The sequence below is a fragment of the Poecilia reticulata genome, linkage group LG11, assembly GCF_000633615.1.
Source record: "Poecilia reticulata strain Guanapo linkage group LG11, Guppy_female_1.0+MT, whole genome shotgun sequence".
Taxonomy (NCBI): Eukaryota; Metazoa; Chordata; class Actinopteri; order Cyprinodontiformes; family Poeciliidae; genus Poecilia; species Poecilia reticulata.
Genome location: NC_024341.1, coordinates 9966173 through 9987176, shown reverse-complemented (window position 1 = coordinate 9987176; position 21004 = coordinate 9966173). Strand labels below are relative to the sequence as shown.

General features: G+C 39.5%; 1 protein-coding gene across 1 annotated transcript in view; it reads left to right on the top strand.

The window, feature by feature from the left end:
- The first annotated feature begins 1093 nt into the window (after positions 1–1093).
- Positions 1094–21004, top strand: part of LOC103472182 (oxysterol-binding protein-related protein 3-like) — a 23982-nt gene continuing 4071 nt past the window's right edge. Inside the window, exons 1-15 of the mRNA XM_008421624.2 lie at positions 1094–1214; positions 11385–11547; positions 12392–12508; positions 13670–13723; positions 14034–14147; positions 14286–14438; positions 14524–14614; positions 14780–14883; positions 16775–16861; positions 16972–17131; positions 17294–17418; positions 17513–17644; positions 18579–18666; positions 19162–19397; positions 20568–20705. Of these exons, the coding sequence (XP_008419846.1) occupies positions 11464–11547; positions 12392–12508; positions 13670–13723; positions 14034–14147; positions 14286–14438; positions 14524–14614; positions 14780–14883; positions 16775–16861; positions 16972–17131; positions 17294–17418; positions 17513–17644; positions 18579–18666; positions 19162–19397; positions 20568–20705 (1683 nt within the window). The 5' untranslated portion in view covers positions 1094–1214; positions 11385–11463. The remainder of the gene's footprint in view (positions 1215–11384; positions 11548–12391; positions 12509–13669; positions 13724–14033; positions 14148–14285; positions 14439–14523; positions 14615–14779; positions 14884–16774; positions 16862–16971; positions 17132–17293; positions 17419–17512; positions 17645–18578; positions 18667–19161; positions 19398–20567; positions 20706–21004) is intronic.

Genomic DNA, 21004 nt, shown 5'->3' with positions numbered 1-21004 from the left:
AAGATTCAGATTGATCTGATGTAACCAGCTCAGTCCATGTGGTTCTGATATTTGTCAATAATCAAGAGGATGTACATTTCCACCTCAACTGACCAGGTAAGCATTAAGGTAAAAATAAAAAAAATACTGTATAAACAAATACTGTAAACAAAATGGAAAAAGAGCAACTGATAGAAATACTTTATATCAAGAAAAGCAAAAAAGTTAATAGTGGGAGAAAAGTTGTTGGCAACATTAGCTCAGCCAATCTCTCCCTCCAGGAAGCCATCAAACAGAACTCCGGTCCAACTACAATAAAGATTAAAAAAAAGAAAGAAAACGGAAAGTAAAATAATCACAAATTAATAATTCAGATCTAATGCATTCTGGAATCTATTGACATTTTACAAATTTCACAAATCAATTAGAAGGTTTCACAAATGTTTTATTTATTCTGCTGTTAGTACAGAATAATCTAGTTAGGTTTGAAATGTCTAGGTGTTGTTTTTAAAGTACAACACATTAAAAAGCTCAAGATAGTGAAAAATTAAGTGTAATCGCCCTTTAGCTATTTTCCGAATTAGATGCTACATTCGGAAGCTAACTTCAGCTTCTACTGATAGCTTGGGCACAATATAGACAGATCTATATATGTTTATATATTTATCTATCTATACAGCATAGATATGTAGATTGCACAATGCACAGATAATCAAAACACTTAACATTTACATAGCACCTTTGTAAGCTTGTCCCTGTTAGCTACGTCAGACATATGAGGCATTATGGTGAATACAAACGATTTATTAACTTACCTTCGAAGTTATTGTGAAGTTTTGACACATCCAGCTTAAATCCTTTGTTGTTGCTGGAGCGTTTCAGGACGTCTGAATAATTATATTGGCATCATTAGTAGTCCTGCAGGACTGCACCGGAAATATTCTATGTGGCATAAAAATGCGGAAGTGCTAAAACGGAAGTCCGTGGCATATACCCCATTCCGGCCAGTTAGAAGAACGTGCCCGCTCTACTTTTCTGTTCCCAAACCCTCCACTCATTCTCAATTTTGATTGGATCAGAAGCACGTCACTCTAACCTGCTACTCATCAGGCTCCTCCCCCATTATCACTGCTCAACTCGCTGCTGCTGTGGAACGAGGAGCCGTTCAGTCCAAAACCCGGTGCTGTACCGCTTGGTGAAGGGGGACACGATGCTGTAGCTTTCGCCTACCTATCGTAAGTTTCTTTATTTACTGAAACTTGTGCGAAATGGGCGTTTGTCTTTAGCTATTTGTTTTTTTGGGGGGGCTGCTTCCGTTTGAATGAAGCGGCAGTCTTGCCAGCGCTGACTGTGCTCCGTCTGTCTCAAGTGAAATATCGCTTTCGATAGAATTATTAATAGACCCCTCTTGATATCTGGGAACCTGATAGAGCTAGTCTGTTGCAGAGTCCATTTAGGGATTTTAATAGCGGCACCTAATGAGGCTGTGTAATCTTCCGGGGAATATATTAGACATTTTGTTAACAAGTTTGGTTTTGCTGTGCTGGCTGCTGTTGGGCAACACAAGCTGTCTTGTGCGTGGCCACCTGTGGTTTCTCCCTGTGGTGTTTCGCCCCATTAATGAATATTTCATTAAACCAGTCCGCCTCGACAGCCTTTCTGACATCATCATCAGTAAAACCAACCACGGATTTTCAGCATGTTTTCATGTTGCACGCTTCCGTTTGATCTTGTTAGCGTGGTCTGTTTAATCAGACTTGTAAATTAGTGGTGTGTATAGTACTCTTCCCTAGTGTGTGTTTGGGTGAAGCGAAAGTTTGTGTTATTCTGATTAACTGTTAAGTTATTAACTCCTAGACCAGAGGAGATTTCTTAATGCATCGCTGTCAGGTCAATAAAAACCAATATTTCCATTTAAGGCTGTTTGACTTTATTACAAACAACATCAGAAAAAGCAGAAACTAACAGTAAAGTGATATGGGGATTAGCATCTGTTTGTGTCTTCATCTGATAATACCGCTATATTATATTGTTATGATTCATTTCAGTAAACAGTTATTCGTTATCTTTTGAAAAGCAACAGTGTTTTTTAAAATCTTTTTTTTTTGTTCTTTTTTGCATCTCCAGTGTTTGTAAAGCTTTGATTCAGAGTTGAGATGTTTTTGATTTTTCAAAATAACAGCATTGAAAATGTGCACTTCCTGCCATGAGCAGTTTGTTAATCATTTGTTGCAGGAGCTGAGGAGATGTCACATGGTGTGTGTGAATGTGTGTATGCGTGTGTGTGTGTGTGTGTGTGTGCGTGTGCGTGTGTGTGTGTGTGAGAGAGAGAGAGAGAGAGCGAGAGGAGTTATTGTGAAACAGAGTTTACTGTTATTTCAAGCAAACTAAATAATTATACAGGAGACATTGTAAAATTGCTTTTTCATCAGTAATCAGTGGTTACTGCTTGCCTTCCAAGGAGATTGTACACCCTTAGCTTAATGGTGAGATTTCCTAAAGTTTGGCAGTGTTGCTGTTGTACTCAATTCAAGATCACGCTTTAAAAGTTGATACCAAAATTAACAGCCAGTCTGCTTCTGTAGAAACATGGTTGCCTTTTAAATAGCTTCTTACACCTTTTTGCTCTTCCTCTGATTTCATTTTTAGTCACATACTGGAAATACCCACCTTTCACACTGCTGTTCTCGAAAGCTGACCTTGCTGTCCTTGCGGATCTTTGTTTTCCCGACATCTTAAAAATAGAAAAGTTAAGACGCCTTCATGATCTTTAGGCTTTGCACGTCAAGCTTTGGTTACTCTTGTCCTTAAATAAAAAAGACATTGAGTTTGTTGCCATTGAGTGACCAGCATGTGTATTGTAGGGATTGACCTAAGGGTGGGCAATATGGAAAGTTTTATCACAATATTTTGTGATACTTTTCTGACAACAATAAAAAGTTACATAAAAAGTAACCACTTTTTTTTTTATCTAACTGTGTGGCTGTTGCTGCATGACTCAGATAAATCATAGTTCCATGAACACAAATACTGCTCTTGAAAAATATACCTCTCTCTAATGCGCTTCTTTAGGACACCAGCCACTCAAAGATGTGGGATTTGTGTCAAAAGGCACTTACAATAACTGCATTTAATCATATTTTCAAATTGAACAAGCAGTGGAGAAAATAGTAAAACGAATAATTCCAAAACTACAGACAATTTTGGGGAAGTTAAACACAATGAATTGGAATTTATCGTGACAACAATATATCAAAATTCTTACAGTAATAATAAATGTGTCGTGATCAACGATGAGCGATATGATCAATGCCCATAGATTGACCTTAATTAAAAAATACTGTTTCTTAGAAACGTAAACCAGAATAAACAGCTGCAGCTACACACTGATTATAGCTGTTTTATTTCTGCTATTACATTGTCACCTTCCTAACATAATAGCCTATATCTTATTTTATTCAAAAGATGATTTAAAAAAAAAATCACTTTTGTCAAAAAAAAAAAATTATTTAGACCATTATTTTAGTAAGGTGATATTTATCAGTCAACATTTTCTTATTGCACTTAAGCAGAACCATAGAATAAACTAATGTGCCTATTGCTCAGAAAGTTTTCTTTGTTTTGGTTTTAATAGAGCTACATCAAATGTATAACAAGCTGGGTAATAAATCAGAACATCTGTCATCTGCTGAACAGAATGGCTTCTTTTAGCTTGATGGGTTTCTATATTTCTTTCTACTTTTTTTTTTAAGTTTATGCATGACTTGCACTCAGGGGTGTGAGTGTAAAGCAAGAAGGAGAAAATTCAGAAAGACTTGTAGGAAAACCACTGTAGCTGTTTAAAGAGATGAACCGTAACTGGGCCTACGTTGCCTTGGAGTTAATGGCTCAGTGAGTAATATGTTTGATCATTTAAGCACCACAAAGCTCTGTATGACTCAGCTGAACTTTATTTATAAAGCAAGATTGACCCCAGCGGCTCTGAACAGAAACCGGACTTAAGCGGAAACATCATCTCGCATGATCCGTCATTGTAATTTATTATTTATTGATATTATTATTGGTGGTGTCAGGAGTAACAGCGTGGCCATAGGCAGAGCCAAAGGCACTCAGGTGTGTTTCTTGTAAAGTTCATCCATCTCACAATAAAGGACAGTTCCTCCACAATAAGCGCGTCTAAGTATGCCAGTCAGCTGATCTCCGTTCTGTCCAGCATTCCTGGGCGTCAGCATCCAGCGTGGCTATTGTGATTCGCTGAGTTATCTCTGTGTCACTTTCTCCTTTGCACAACACCCACCGCAAAGCTGGTAAACATCGAGCACTTCTACTCGACTAATTCCTCAAGCATCAGCTCTGATGAAAGCCGTCCTCTGCTGGTGTAGAGGTTGGAGGACGCCGTTCCTCTTCCATTCAAACCACCGGTCAACACAGCGACTCCATATAAATCATAGTTCATCTTCTATAAATAACCCCTCCTTAACACTCTCAATTATAATTTTTTTTCACAATTATCAAGCTGGATATAATATTGCTTTGTTTTGTCATCTCCATAGCAACTTGTGATTGAGCAGCAACACAAAGTGTCTCTTGTCTCAGCAGGAAGGAGGCCAAAAGACGTCTTTTGTGATGCAGCTCTGCTAGAAAATCTGCTCCTAGATCTGAGGGCATGATGCTGTTTGGCATATTGGAGTCGCTGCGCATCTGTTTTTGATCACTGCACTGGTATTTCTCACAATAGGCTCTATTTTCAGACAGAAATACTTTAAAATAGCTTCAAACCGGTCTGTTATATCATGCGTCCGTCAAACCTGATGTCAAAGGTCAGACAAGTGCTGTCACCATCAACCATTTGAAATGCCATGTGCTGCCTTTTTCTAAAATGTAGATCTAAAAATAGTAGATATTGCCTGATGTTAGTCTATTAAAAGCATCTAAATGCTGCTCTCTGATCATCAGAGGATCATCCTCAGCTGTAACCTGATAATTCTGTAATCTGTGAGAGAAGCTTTTTTATTTTTTTATTTTTTTGCACTCGCTGTGTGGTAGTAACAACAAGGTGGAGGATATTTGTCAGGTCGACGGCCTTCAAGCTTCAGGAATGCGTAGGAGAAAGTTGCTGCTCCGTCTGCGTCAGTGTGTGTATCTTTTAAAGTTTTTTTTTTTCTTATGGCAGGATTAGAGTTTCCAGTCCCGACTATCCCTCAGGTGTCAGCCTGAAAGTCAGGAACAGTAAGGCTCAGCTCGGCTGTATGGAGATCGCAGGGTTTTTCTATAAATAGGCAGGATGTGTGTTGCCTGGTGTCACCTTCAACCCAGAAAAGGACAAAGACTTTCTTCGTTTGCAGTATTCCTCCAGTTCCTGGATATTGAAAGAGTTTCTTGCACAGAGGAGCTTGGTCCAAAAATCCTGAACACAAGTGTCACACAAGTCTTGTGATCATGTCATGACCCCTTATAGACTGCAGGACATCTCATGCACAGAAAGAAAATGTCATCTTCACCTAATCTCAGAGTGTCCTCACTGTATAAGGAAATCAAGTGTGACGCTTACTGACATTCTGACAAATTCTGACATTTTCGGGCTTTCTAGTTTAGTTTATTAAGGAAGACATAATGAACAGCAAGTCAGCTGTTGTCTTCTTTTTTTTTGCCTGGCCTACTAGGACTTTCTTTAATAAATGCTGTTTGACAGACCAAATAGTTTGCAGTTCCTTGCAAATGCTGTTGTAACCACAAACGTGCATGTACTGTACCTGGGATTTTACCTGACAGATCGACATAATCAGGGCAGAATTTTTGTTTTCAACATTCTCTACAGATAATAAATCTGGCTTGCATTTGTATTAAGACCCCCTTTTTTATGATACAACAAAACAAAGTCTAGTGCAAAATAATTAAGAATGACTGTGTAATGTACATAATCTCAGTAAAAATACACTTGTGCAAAATTCTCACATGATTGAACAAACAGCCACATGAAGACCACAGAAGCATAGGAGTTGGGATATAAGGCAATATCTATAAAGCACCATTTTATCTCATATGAAGGAAAAAAAATAGAAATGCAGTGGCACAATTGGAAACCTATCAAGTAACCTGACAGACTGGTTAATGGGGTATAAATTAAAGAGGTAGCCAAGAGGCTGATCCTAACATACCCAGTCAAAGTCCAGGCATTAAGTCCAGACTTTGAGAGAATGAAGATCCAGAACTGGAAGTCACTGTACTCAGATGCTCCCTATCTAATCTCACTGACCTATTACAAAGAAGATGGGCAGGAATTTCACTTTTTCTATGCGCAACAGTGGTTACAGACACATACCTTTAAAAATGTTCAGTTGTAGTTGGTGTTGTACAAACTATTGTCTGGTGGGAAATACAAATGCACAGCGGATTTTCAGATTCAAAAGTGTAAAAAACATTAAATCATCTCTTGTTTTTAATTCCATTTCAACAACTTCCATTTGTTGGTCTGCCGCCACACGCTGCCACACTATTTTAGCATAACAAGGAATTTACAAGGTGTTGTGCTGTGAATGATTGACTCGCATTATGTAAGACAGACGGGGGAAAGAATCCCAACCTTTTCTATGCTTACACCGCAGAAGACTGTTATAAACAGGCCTGCGGTAAGTGCCCAGAGGAGGTGCTGTAAGTAGGCCACACAGTTACACAGTGGGATGTTTGGGGAATCGTGGCCCAGCTTCATTCACAGTTTATCTATATGGCTCAGAGTCCCGAGTACTTCTTTTACACAGCAGATTTATTACATCCCAGCAAGGAGTGGATGTGCCATGAGGTAGTGAGAGTTGAAACCCAAGCCTTGCACTGATGCACTGTGGTGATTTCTGAGGTTTTCCTTGAACCCTTTGACTGTCACCACAAAAAACACTTGCTTGCAAGTCAATGGGTCCATGAGGACACTGTGGTCCTCATGACGGTTGAGGGGCGTTAAAGAAATGTTGTTGCAAATGTGGTTACTGAGCTTCAGTAAATGGGTTGCAGGTGTTGAAGTGTGGATAAGAAATAAGTTGATGAATATTTTTAAGCAGCAGTGTTTAAAAGAGTTTAAATGTGGCCACTAGTTCACGAATTACGTGAATTACGTGAATTACGTAAATTACGTAGAATTACGTAATTCACGTAGAATTACCTCACGTTCAGGTAATTCAGAAAAGCGATCCTTAACAGTAGATAGTAGATACTCATTATGTTTTCTTTGCTGTTAACATTATTCTGCTTGTATTACTACTTGCACCTGGTATTTTTTTTGTCAAATTGCAAAGTTTAAAAAGTCCATTGAGCCTTGGCAGGAGTTTATCATCAGTACTGTGTCTGTTGGGCTGCCTTTGGTGGACTTTATCTTGTTGGCTTTTAAGAGACGTTTCTGGTACCTTTACAAGTTGCTCCCAGCATGCAATTTTCTTGTATTTTATTTTTGAAAAAGACTGGCTTGCTCTAAGTTATTAAATTTATCACAAGGTGTAATAACGTCTCGAGGCAAGGTGTTTTTGAAGGTAAGAATTTTGTTTGCCTCCAGCTACTTTTTTCCCTCTGCTTATGCCGGACCATTCTCAGCAAAATTAATCGGTGGTTAAGACAAGTAGCACAGACAAAAGCATTTCAAAATTCTTCTAACTCAAGGGATGAGCCTTTGTGCAGATGCAATTTTTTCTGAAAGGTTTTGCAGCGAGCACTGACAAAATGACAGACACCTCCTTTACATATTCTAAAACAAGCTTATAACCTCATATTTGCATCTGGTATGAACAAGTGAACGGCCCAGATCTGCCACACAGGTTGTCTCCAGTTCTGTCAGTGTCTTTAACACATCTGTCACAGCTCAAATTCTGCTTCTTAGTGTATTTTATTTTTGAAGGGACCACATTTGGGTGTTTGACAGTCATCTTTATTCCAATCATAATGACTGTCACCTTCCTGACAAATACTAGATGCAACTTTTCACTTTTACAAGACTGAATACAAGGCCATAGAGACTGCAATGGTACTGTTATTAGTAGTTCTTATTATGGGCAAGTTTTTACATGTGTTTTACACAAAATATAGTTTGATAACTGTAGTTCTTCATAAAACTATAAAAAAAATATATTTCTGTTCGTCTTTGTACACTTCCTCTTTGAAGATACAAAAATAGGAATGGGAGATGGCTTGGCACATAAAATTACATTTTAGCATCAGCAAGATGACAACGTGGCATACAAAGTAACATGCATAATGGGCTCAAGAAATGGAAAGCAACGAATGACAGCGACAAGCAAAAGTTTCCTCCACAGGGAGTGAAACCCAAGATATGGGACGCAATGACAGCGACAAAAGTTGAACATTTTTCACCTTTCTTGTTTCGCATTGCAAAGGCGTCTGTGCACGTCTACATGTACAAGCTCAAGATTTCACATGTAAGAATTTCACAGGTTGCTTGACTGGAGGAGGGCAAGCAGTTGCCTCATTGCGCAATGTCTATTAGAAATAAATGGAAAGGGATGGATGTGTGTCGAGCCCTTAATGGCTAAATGTCTTTGAAGCTAAGTGGGATGTAGTGTTGTAGCTAACATCCTTCCATCCACGCAAGTAAGGAGTAGGTCTGCTGTGAAACCCACTGTGTATCCTGATCCTGTGGTGCATACGTGACTAACCTTAAGCAGTAATGGAAACTACAACCAACCACCAACGTGTAAAATATTTTAACATGGACATTTCAGAAGCAGGCAGCTGGAGAGACATTGCTAACTAATAGCTCTCCCATACTTCATCTGAAGCTGAAGAGTCGAGGGTAGTCAGGTGGTTGCAGGATGTTCATATTCACACACCTACTGCTTCAGTATACATCACGCTGCGGTCCTGACTCCATTGCTGCATCCTCCAGTTTGCGTTAACAGTGACGGAGAGCGTGAAACACCTTTCTGCTGACAGCCTCGCATCTGGACAACAATTTTGCAATCTCCATCCAGTACTTTGTAGATGTTTTGTGAAGAGTCATACAAATATACACAACTTCTCAAGGTATCTGATAAGCGCTCCTCAAAAGTATTCATGCAGATACAAAAACTGAATAGAGGAAAGTTGCCGTATGAGCGCATTTCTGCAGAGAACACTGTCACAAACGTCTGATCACACAACACATCGGACAGAGCTCTGTCAGAATAATTCAGCAAGGACCTGGTGTCGGGAATGGGAGGACGACGCCTCCCTGCAAGTAAAAGAGATAATTTTTGTCACGCGACAATGTCAATGAAAGCCAATTTTGAGCCTTAAGTAGTCCCTCTCATTTATTTATTTTTTTAGCTCAATTTCTGGTTTATCTGCAACAGGTTTCATCTTCCAGAGAGAGAAATTGAAGAATAACTCTTCCCTCAGGTTCACGGTTTCTATATTTCTTAAAACATGTTTTTTGATATAAAGAAAATACTGACTAACCTTTTGTACTAATACTCTCTTGAGATCCACACTGACACCCCAGTGTATGACATCACATTGCAAGAGAGACCCTACCATTAGCGTTTCTAGACCACATACTGCAAACTTTCCATAAATGAAGCAAGAGCTGCATGTGTTGAGGGTGTGTGTTAGTAGATTCCTGACTCAATTATTCCAAGAAAACTTCAAGCGGAGCTGAAAACACCTAGCAAGTCACAACCTGAAAAATGAAATGTGAACAGCTCGACTGGCTAAATCAACATACCCAAGATTGTCATGTGTAACGCACTCAAATATGTTGCCTATGCTCCAAAGCTGTGAGGCCTGTGTGCTCCAGTCTGCTTTTAGTCGAGTGTTGACTGTAACCACCCTGGTGTTGTGGTTGTGTTGGAGGTAGCGAAGCACGGATTCTTTCCTGTCGATGACTCACGTCCTGAGCTCAGTGCAGGCTGCAAGTGAGGGCTTGGGGAAACTTCAGAATCCACAAACACACACACACATATTCATTCAAACCAAACGGGACTTTCAGAGGATAGAGGATGCAACTCTAATTTGAATCCAGGTGTTTATGTTGATTTCCAGTCATGCTAGCACACGCGATGCCTGGAGGCCTTCCCACCAGCCAGGGATGTCCTCCTTTTCATGTGGCCCAGCCACCCTTCTTGGAAACACATTCCTTCAGAAGTATCCACCAGCAAAAGGCTTCCAAACCTCCATAGAGGCAAAACATTCTTAGGTCAGGTCATTTGTGGAAAGGAGAGGAATTTTTGTTGCATCACAATGTGTTTTTAATATTTTGTGCTCATCCTGGTCAATTATGTAATGAAAAGCAGAATGTCACATTTACATAAATATTATGCTTCTTAGTTTTGACTGTTGTCCCCTCTATTTTTATGAAGCATTCCTTTTTACTGCAATGACTTAGTAATTCATAAACAGGATGCCAACTTAACAATGTAAGGTGTCAGTTATTTTTTTCCCTTAGTTGTGATTGTAAAGTTAATCTTTTAATAGGTCAGAAGCCAGACAGAAAACCTTGTTTGCTTCTTAGTAAAACTCATATGACTACTGGGAAAAAGTGCCTAAATGACACTTGAATGTCTTAATGAATAATAAACTAAACATCTGACTAGATGGCCACATATCACCAACAACCTATGTCTGTAGCAAAACAAGCAGTACCATTCACATTGTCAAGGGTGGTGAAGAGAGTATCATGGTGTGGGGATAATTTTAGTTTTTAATAAATCAGCAACATATTTTAAGAAAATCTAATATAGAATGAGGAAATTTTTATAGAATGGTGATAATTAAAGTTAGGGTTTAAGATCATGCAAGGGCTTCTTTGCGCAACTCACAATATCATAAGCTTGAGCAATCTAAAGTAACAGTTCTAATACAAAGACTTAAAATAAAAATGTAAGATTATGTAGTTTTTTTTCAAAACAAAATACTACCACAAAAAAGTTACAAAATAAAATGACTAAAATAATTTGTTAAAATAAAATGACCCTTTGTGTGGTCAATTTGTGTGATGCTGTTTTCATTCATTATATAGTTTGTGTATTCTATGTATCTGTTGCCATCATCACATAGAAACAGTGATCAAAGGCTGTCCTTTGATGGCTGCTCTTCTATGGCACTGCCATGGCAATAAATATTGACTTGTAAGCATTTGTTACTTATGTTCCCAATCCACATTTGTACAAACAGTCCATTAAGAGCAAGGGATAAGTCAAAGCACATCCAAATGCACATGTAGCTCAATAACCGTCTTTCCACTTGTCTGGAAAGACGGCTGTTGAGCTTCCTCAAAGATCACGCGCTTTGGACCTCTGGGGATTTCAAAAATTAGTCAGAAAGACGGTGAGCAAACGATTCCGCTGTTAAAGCTGTATTTCAGGTTCTTTTCGCAGCCACGGTTCTGTTTTAAGTAAGTTTAACCTTTGTCGCGTGACCTTTCTCTGCAGTGCTGACTGTCGGAGAGGCCTCCACAGGTCAGAGGGATGCTCCTGGAGGCTTTCCTGTGATCGCGGTTTCCACAGAAGCATGACATCAAGTCCCGAGAAGATGACGACACCGTCGCCCACACACAGCGACAGCAGCGGCTCGTCCAAGCATGACAACAACCAGGTATGTAGGCGTGATGCTCGCATGCTCAATTTGGCTGTCGTCCTGGAGTTTGTTTTTCTTCATGGGTAACGTGAGCTGACCTCAGATTTGCTTTGTCAATGTGCTCTTATGTCACTGAGGCTGCAAAACAGGCTGCGTGGATTTAAAAACAATGAAAACCTGCTCACAGATTATGAAGGAAGTAACAATTCATGCTCTTGTAGCAAATTTTGCAATCATTTCGTACTTTAGACATCAGCTTTTTAAAATAAATACCATTAAAAGTTTGTTGAAAATGTCTCAGGATTGTTTCTGTTCCTAATACAATAAGTCCCACGCACAAAAACTGTCACCGTCGACTCTCACCACAACAGCACAATTATGCGAACATGCGGCGGACGATTGTTGTGAAGGTGTCTCGGCTCATTGCTCATGTGGTTAATAGGTTTTTTGCCCCAGTCAGGGAACTGACTGAAGACTAAAAAAAAACAAAAATTGCTATTTAATAAACCCTAGAAGGACAAAATAATCATTAAACATCAAATAAATTAAATGTCCGCATTTCTTATTTGTTTCACATTACCGTAAAACCCCAGTGTGTACACCGAGAACTTCTGCAACATATTATTCTGTATTATTGCTAACAAATTACTTCAAAAGTATACTATCGTATTAAAATGAAACCACTCCTGTAAGCTCCCGATGTTTCAGGATCCGAACAGCGCCTCTGCTCTAGTTGAAATCAGACGTTTACATGTGATTGCGCTGATATGCGCAGTTGTGTACACAACATCTGTTATCTGAAGGGAAGGAATGTGGCTTGCCTGTCTGAGTCTTGGCGTGTTGCTCCTGTGTTTTCCTTCAGGATAGCTGGGAGATCGTGGAGGGACTCAGGGGGGCTCCTGCCAGCATCCAGGAGCCTGACAGACAGGAAGGCTTCCTGCTCAAGAGGAGGAAGTGGCCCATGAAGGGATGGCATAAGGTGAGCAACTCACCTGTCGTTTTAAAGCTCTGCAAAACTTTAAAATGTTTTGTAGGACTTTTTTCTTTTATTTGTTTATAACCTCGTTGTAATTATTATTTTTTTATTTATTTCTTTTATTACTTTCAAAATTTTACGTTTACAAAAATTACTGTGTCTTTAAATAATTTTAGGAAGCCCAAACTATGATCTTATGACCTTGGAAGTTTCTGATTCATACACTTCACAACATTGCAGTCAATTGGAGGCACACCTCAAACACACTGCTTCCTTCTGTGATGTCATGGAAAATAAACGGACAGCTCAATATAATAATAACAGTAATTACAATAATGATCTTTATTGTTATTATAAAAACATATAATAATACATGGACTATAACGAAACTGGGTTCCTTCCATTTAAAACATTCATTCGCACACAACACCATCAAATGTTGGTGGACCTCTACATGTCTGGTTTAACTCCCGATACCTGAAGGTGACTTTTTTTTTTTTCCAAACATATCCAGTTAAGCCCACAAATATTCAAACTGGAGCTGAAAAGGTGTGTGTAAGCAAACCTTTCCCAGTTACACCAGTTCTAGCCAAAGGAATGGAGCAAAATTATTGCAAGAAAGATATCCAGAGGGGAAAAGGTTATGTGTGTTTTCATGGCGTGTATGGTTTCAATTTTACGTAATAGATCCTTTCATTCACATCTTAATCTTTGACGATAGCCCTTAAACTCCAGCTAGATTCTCATTTCATGCACTATTACATTTCCTTTGTATCTCAGTCTTTTCATTCCTTTATCCCCAACAGCTACAAGGCCAACCTGACTCAAATAACGTTCAGCTTTTTCTGCTCAGGCTTATCTGTAGAGGTCTGCCTTGCAGCACCACGATCGTACTCATTCCCTAAGTTCTCCTGGAGTGCCCTGTCAGCATACATCCAGGATTATAAAGCTGAAATGTCCTCATAAACTATGATTATATCAGTTGTGATCATTCTCTTTGCTGCTGGTCACCTGTTTTAACTGCTGCGGTCATAAAATTTAAATGTCAAGGTTATACGGGAAAGCATGTGCTTTTAATTTAATAATAATTGTAAAGAGCAGCTGTAAGAGCATTGTCACTATTTAGATTTAATGCAACTTTTTTTTTCCACTTTTCTCCTTTAGAGATACTTCATCTTGGAGAGAGGCATCTTGAAATATGCAAAGCGAGCAGTTGATGTAGGTGTAACCTCAACAGCGCCATCTGTCTGTCATCAATTCTTTGCTGTGTATTTTTTTTATTCTTATCATATTACAACCACAAACGCGCTGCAAAAGTTGGTTAACAAATCACTGGCACCAGGGGATTGTGTACAAAAAGATTTTCACTTGTGAAAAAAATCTAAATCCATCATCGTTATTCTGCTTCATAATTTGAATCTGCTGTGTAATAAAACATTGAAGTTTGTGGTTATAATGTGACAATTAAAGAAACAACAACAACAAGACAATAGAAACCAACTTCACTGCTATTATTATTTTACCACAGCTGCAGAAGGGTAAGGTCCACGGGCTGATAGATGTCGGCCTCTCAGTTATGTCCATCAAGAAGAAAGCTATGTGCGTCGACCTGGACACCGAGGACAACATTTATCACCTAAAGGTAACTCTAGAAACACAGAGTCGTGGCTCATCGCCTCCGGGTGTTTTCTTTCATTTCCTGTGCCTGTTTTAAACAAAAAAAAACCCAACATTCTCAGACGCTTTATTCCGCTTCCTAACTGGATCTTGCGGCACTCAGGTGAAGGCTCCGGAGCTGTTTGATGAGTGGGTGTCAAAGCTGCGTCACCATCGTATGTTTCGGCAGAACGAAATTGCGTTGTATCCCCACGAGACCTACCTCTTCCACCCCCATGCCGCAAGCTCACCTTCGCTTAATGACTCACTTAGAAAAGTAAGTTGTCTCAAGGCTTTTATTTTATTTTATTTTTTTGAGATTACATCACATTTTTTTCATCTCTCTTTGTGTCTTTCAACAGAGAGCGACTCTTACTAAGCAGGCGTCATTCCACCAGTCTAAGCTCAGCTCCTGGCTCCACTCTTCAGAGGAGATGAGCAAGTGCTCCAAAGGTGCGGTTTGTTTCCTTCTCTTTTTGTCTTTACAAAGAAACAATCGCTGCGTTTTCATCTTGCTCTCTTTTTTTTTTTTTTTTCTGTTAGCACAGTCTTTACTCCTCATCACTGTGTCTGCACACACCTTCACTTTGATCTAATAATAATCTGCTGTTCGCTCAGAGCTGGAAGAATGCGAGTCTTATCTGCTGGAGCTCAACCAGCTGCTGAAGAGCATGGAGGTCATCCACCGCACGTACTCGGCTCCAGCCATCACCGCACTACAAGTGAGCGCAGCCGCACGGAGGATTACGCTCGGTTTAAGCCTGGGCAGAGAAATGCCGCCAGCGGCGTGTTAATGTGTTGGCAGTCATCGAGACAGCGCTCGCCTTAGCGATCGTCAGCACATTCAGGATGCTGCGCATCACTATCACCGTGTTTGATCTGCCAGCACAAAACTTGGCTTGAACACGTTGCGTGCATTTGGACACCCAGGAAGTGAATCACAACAGGAAGTTGATCTACGAATATTGATATTTCTGAATATGAGAGTTATTTTAGTGAATTTATTGGCCTTGTGGCCTACTGAAAATCATCACATATCACTGCCCTTGAAGTATTTTTGTTTCAAATGTAAAGTTATTCAATTCAGTTCAAAAATATTTTATAATGGGTGTGTGCTGTGGTGGCACAGGGGTTAAGCACAACCCACATATGGAGGCCTCAGTCCTCGACGCGGCCGTTGCAGGCTCGATTCCCGGCCTGGTGACCCTTGCCGCATTTCTTCCCCCTGTCTCGTTACCCACCTTCCTGTTAACTAACTATCAAATAAAGGCCACTAGAGCCAATAAAACCTTTTAAAAATATATTTTATAATATTAAATGTTTTAACCTTTCTGACTCAATTTCCAGGCAACAGAGACAATATTTCATAGTAACATGTCCTGAAACTAATGATTATTTTAGCAATCGATATAAATTCTGTCAATTATTATGGCGATTAATCAATTAATTGGATGAAAGATTTTGGCACATTCTGCTGATTTTTTGTTTCATTTAACCACTTAAATGAAACAAAAATATTGTATATTGTACAATATTAGCAATACTTGAAAATGCAAATAAAACAATTAAATTCATTTTCATTTTTAAAAAATCATCTTATTGCATAAAATGCAATGACACAGAATTCCTTTAAAGTACTCATGATCATTTGTCAAAATATGAAAAACTAAACCCTTTTTGCTTAACTTAACGTCATTACAGTGCAGAGCTGATTTGTTGACAATATTTTTACTAATAAATGGATACCAAAAGACGCACACTAGGTTTATTTTATACAGGATTTGAACCGATTGAAGCTAAAACTCTACAACATGAAGAGTTGTGGGTATAACATAATTACAGACAAAAGTTGTTGGTTTTTTATCTCGAATGCAAAATGTATATTTTTTTGTGTACTCTTTAATCATGATTAATCCAATCAGTCGTTTCAGCCCTATTCCTGGATGACATCATCAAACACTGCTAATCTGCCTCATTTGCTTTTGCCGCTCCCCTTTAAATCTCTGTGTGGCCGTATGAATAGGCACTCTGGGATATGACCATTACCCATTGTGATGAGTAGAAGAGAGGATTTGAACTTCCTCCTCTTCCCTCTGCTCTTCGGTCCTGCTCTGCATCCATGAAGCCTCCTTTTCAACTCCTCTGTGGTTTTGGGGTCAGAGTTTAGGCATTACTTGAGCTTTTGAGATGCTAATCAACTGCTCCCAGTTGTAAACAACAAAACCCTCCCCCCCAAAAAACATGATACCTCGTTGCCTCGGTTACGCATTATAATAACTGTCTGGTCATAAAAACGTAGGCGTAAAAATACTCAAAAGCAGAGGCAATAATTGTCTCTGCTTTTGATGCTTCTACCAAAAAAAAAAAAAATCTGATTAAGCGTCTATAAAAAGAACAAATTAGAGCTAACGTAACAGTGCTGCGACACGCTGCCACCTTCTGCAAGTCTATCAAAATCTTCTACTTAAAATTAAGATTTTCTCTCATCAAATACAGATTGAACACTGTGACAGACATGGAGTAGGCTCCAGTGTTTTTTTTTTTTTTCTAAAATGTACCGTGAACATTTTAAGTTCATTAAATCTTGCTTGTCATTCTTCTTTGGCACCACAGGCATCTACTTATGACATCCCCAAAAAGGAGAAGAGGCCACGGAGATGGCGATCTAAAAACAGCAAGGAAGCCAAATCCACACTACAAGTACACTTCTGCTCTCTCTCTCTTTTTTTTATGTTATTGCCAGTCAGTCATACATCGACATCAGTGAGCGAATAAACGGGGAAATCATGGCTCCTCCTTTTGATTGCTAGGTTCCAAGTTGCATCTCCACCCAGTCCCCCCGTCTTCATGCCTCCAACCCCAACCTCCCCACCACAGAGTCCGCCTCACAGGAAGCCTGTCCCCAGTCGCCCGACTCGCCGACAGAAGTGTCACGTCTGCAGCAGGACTTCTACCGACTGGCCAGCAACAGTGAGTTGGAAGTGCATGGCATGTATAGTAGAGAGAAAGAAACCAGGAGAAAGAGAGAGAGATGGGGGGGTGGGGGAAGAGAGCTTCTGTATGTTTTCTTCTGTATAGGATCATAGTTGCCATGACAACTCTTTCCTGTGTCGGGCTTTTGCCTCTCTCCAGTTCATGTTTCACTGAAATCAGCGTACGGCTCCCTGGTAGCAGAGCGGGAGCGGCTGAAGCTCACCATCGACCTGCAAGCGCCTCAGCCGCCTGAAGTCGTCGGCCTCAAGAACCTCTATGCTCCAGTAAAAGAATAAACCCTTCCGATTTTTGCATGGTTACATTTTGGTTATTTGCATTATTTTTGTCTAATTTATCTCAAATAATACCTGAAACCAGGAGGGTACAAGTTCCCCGCACTCCTTGGTCCACCAGGCGTCCGGTGAGAGCAGAGTATCTATCCCGGAGTCCATTTCAGAATTCTTTGATGCACAGGAGTACCTTCTGTCTTCGTCTTCATCTGAGAATGAGGTCAATATTCTCGTCATCTCAACTGATGTTTTCTTCTTTGTGTTCAAAACCAAACGGGTGGACATTTTTTTAAAAAAAACACTATAATTTAACATTGGCTATGTTGTCTGTACTGCGACATTAAAGGTTTTTGAAGATTTCTTTGAGCATAAAGTTGTGTTAGTAATAATCAGGACAACAATCTTATGAGGAAAACATTGATTGTGTTCAGACACTTAAAGCTAAGAAGACATGAACAGACATGTAGTTGGAAAACACTTCAAATTCATCGAATTGACACATTGTTAGTTTACAGTCTGTCGTGTGTTGTCTATAGTAAAGCAAAAAGTGCATCAGGAAAGTATTCTCAGCGTTTCATTTTTTTCCCACAATTTGTTACATTACAGCCTTATTCCAAATTGTTTAAAAACATTTTTTTCCCTCAAAATTCCAGCCACAAAATACCCTGTCTTTCATTTCTTCCATCTGCCAATCTAGTTATCCATCTGTTTACCCATTATCATCCATTCAACCATTTGTCTACTGCCATCCATCCGTTTTTCAATCTGTTTTTCCAGTTGTCCCTCTAGTTTTTCTTTTTCTTTGTATCTATCTGTCTGTCTGTTATATATTTGGGTTTCCTAACAAGGACAGAAAATTCAGGAAGTATTTCAATCTGAAAAAACATCTATAATTTTGAAAAGAAAACTGAGTAGGATCCCGACATAAATGCTTCTAAACTGTTTACATCCTAATAACAGTCTCTGTAGCCATCCTGCAGATAGTCTCATTTTAAAGCAGTAGCAACATCTCCAGCATTGGCAACATTTTCCATAAAACCAGAGACAACCAGAAAACAAATCCTCAAAACTTGAGGACTTTAAGGACATCCAACAGTTTTGTCCGTCGGTCCTGGAGCGTCTTTAATCTTTCCTCATCGATTCCCTTTGTCCAGGTGTCAGACGACGACTCTTATATCAGCGATGTCAGCGACACCGTCTCCATGGATACCTTCGACGGAGGCAGCGCGAGACACAACTCTGGTACACGATGAAGTTGTTTGTCTGCTTATGTGTTAAGTCGGACTAATTTCTGTAACAGATGGAAAGCCGCCACAGCTTGAATAGATGTTTTTTTTTTTTTTTTCTTGCTCAGCTCATCGGGCTGTTGATTCTGACTAAGTCTTGGTGTAAAACTTGGTGTTTCTTTTACCGACTGTCGACACTATATAAATTCTGCATGTTTAAAATCGGTGCAGAGAAGGTGTTAAACATGAGCAATCTTAGCGTCCGGACATGTTTGCAAACTAAATGTGGTGATTTGTCGCAGTTTACCCCCAAAGCATCTGTTAGCAGAGATCGTTCAGTCACTTCCGCATGTATTTTCCATCAATTTCACCGCATCCGCTTTAAAAATCGCCTTTTGGTTTCTTCCTCTCTGGCTACATATTTAACTGTTCTCTGACTTTTAGAATCTAGATTTGAAAATGTCTCAGCTGACTCAGATCTCTGTTTCAAACGTCCCGTTTCCTCCTGCAGTCAGCAGCGTAATGACCTTGACTCGCCGTCGCTCCACGCTCCCGTCGCCCTGCCCCTCCAGCACCGTGAGCCTGTGGAACATCCTGAGGAACAACATCGGCAAAGACCTGTCCAAAGTGGCCATGCCCGTGCAGCTCAACGAGCCAATCAACACCCTGCAGAGGCTGTGTGAGGAGCTGGAGTACAGCGAGCTCCTGGACATCGCAAACCAGACCGAAGACCCTTATCAACGCATGGTACATAAAAAAAATAAAATAATAAAACAAATTGGTTCTACCAACACAGTTGTTGGCACACAAAGTGAATTTTAGCTCATTTTCTTGCCATACGTACCAAACTTGAACTTGATTGCTCAGACAGGGTCTTTCTAATACGTGAAAAGGTTTGGTTCTTAACTGTTCCATCTTAGCTCAGGTTCTTTGGTCTTTATTCTTCCACAACAGAAGAATAAAGATCTGCAACCTGCGGCTCCAGAGCCTTTGGACATTCCACAATGGCTCTTTATAACAGGAAGCAGTTAATATTTTTTAAATACAGATATAATAAGAAATGCTGGCTTTTAACTGTTGTTTTTTTTTTTCTTCATTTTTTCCCCTGAAATATTAGCAACGAATTTCCACAAAGAATGACACTAAAAGTCCTAGTAATGCATTTAGAGTTGTTTTCCTTTGTCATTATGTTGGAATCTGTGCTTTTTTTAAAAAAAACAAAAAACTAAAATATCCATTATCTTTTATGTTTATCTCTATGTTAAATCCTAAAATAGAGATTCTTTAAAAATGACAATACATTTCTTGGAGTAGATAAAGTCATGTGACATTTGTGACTCTAAATGATGTTTATTTGGCTTAACTATAAGTTGAATCTCACCCCAGTTTTAAGTCTTTTGCGACGTCCAGCAGCGTTTACTTCCATAACTGCTGTTTTTAGCTCCATCCATCGACCATCAGCTTATTTTCACTGCTGAAAAAATTCTTCCTATAGCTAGTTGTTGCCACGTTTCACAGTGGGATGTTCAATTTGGATTGAACAACTGAGCAAGAAGGTGATCAAAGCACCTTCTTTCTACTGTTTGATGTTTGAATTTTAAATCGTCCAAATAAAATATGTTTCTCTCGATGCCTCAACCCCCAGGCTGAATGCTGGATAATTAACCGAAGGTAAATAAAGTAAAAACGGAAAACCCTTTGGGGTTGAAAGCATGCTGCCATAGCAACACTGGCATATTTCAATGATTTTTTTTTTTTTCACTCACGTTCTTCGTGGTTTTACGGTTGCAGAGCTGCTCTCTCCTCACCACTGGTCAAACGCATCATGAATGGGCAACGCAACACAGCTTGCAGATTTTTTTTTTTTGTAAATGTTGAAAATCTAAGTAAGTTGTATGTTATCTCTTGTTTCTGCAGGTGTATGTGGCAACTTTTGCGATATCTGCCTACGCATCGTCCTACTACAGAGCCGGAAGTAAGCCCTTCAACCCCGTTCTGGGAGAGACGTACGAGTGTGACCGGCCTGATAAGGGCTTCAGGTTTATAGCTGAACAGGTACTGTCACACAGCCTTCATATTCCACTCACTAAAGTGTACTCTCCTAATAAGAATGACTGGAATTTTGGTTTAATCTCTACTTCTTCTGAATCTGTGGAGTCAGAATGGAATCCAAATTTTGACTTTTATCTGTAAATTGTACTGCATCTTAATTTAGTAGTTTTGTGTTAGAAGGATACATTTCAAACTTTGGCACTGAAGAAGCACCGATTGCAGTTTTCTGACTGATCACTGATATTTAAAGTGAATATGAATTGAATCTGCTGATTCAGATTTTGACCAGTGAGATTTTATAT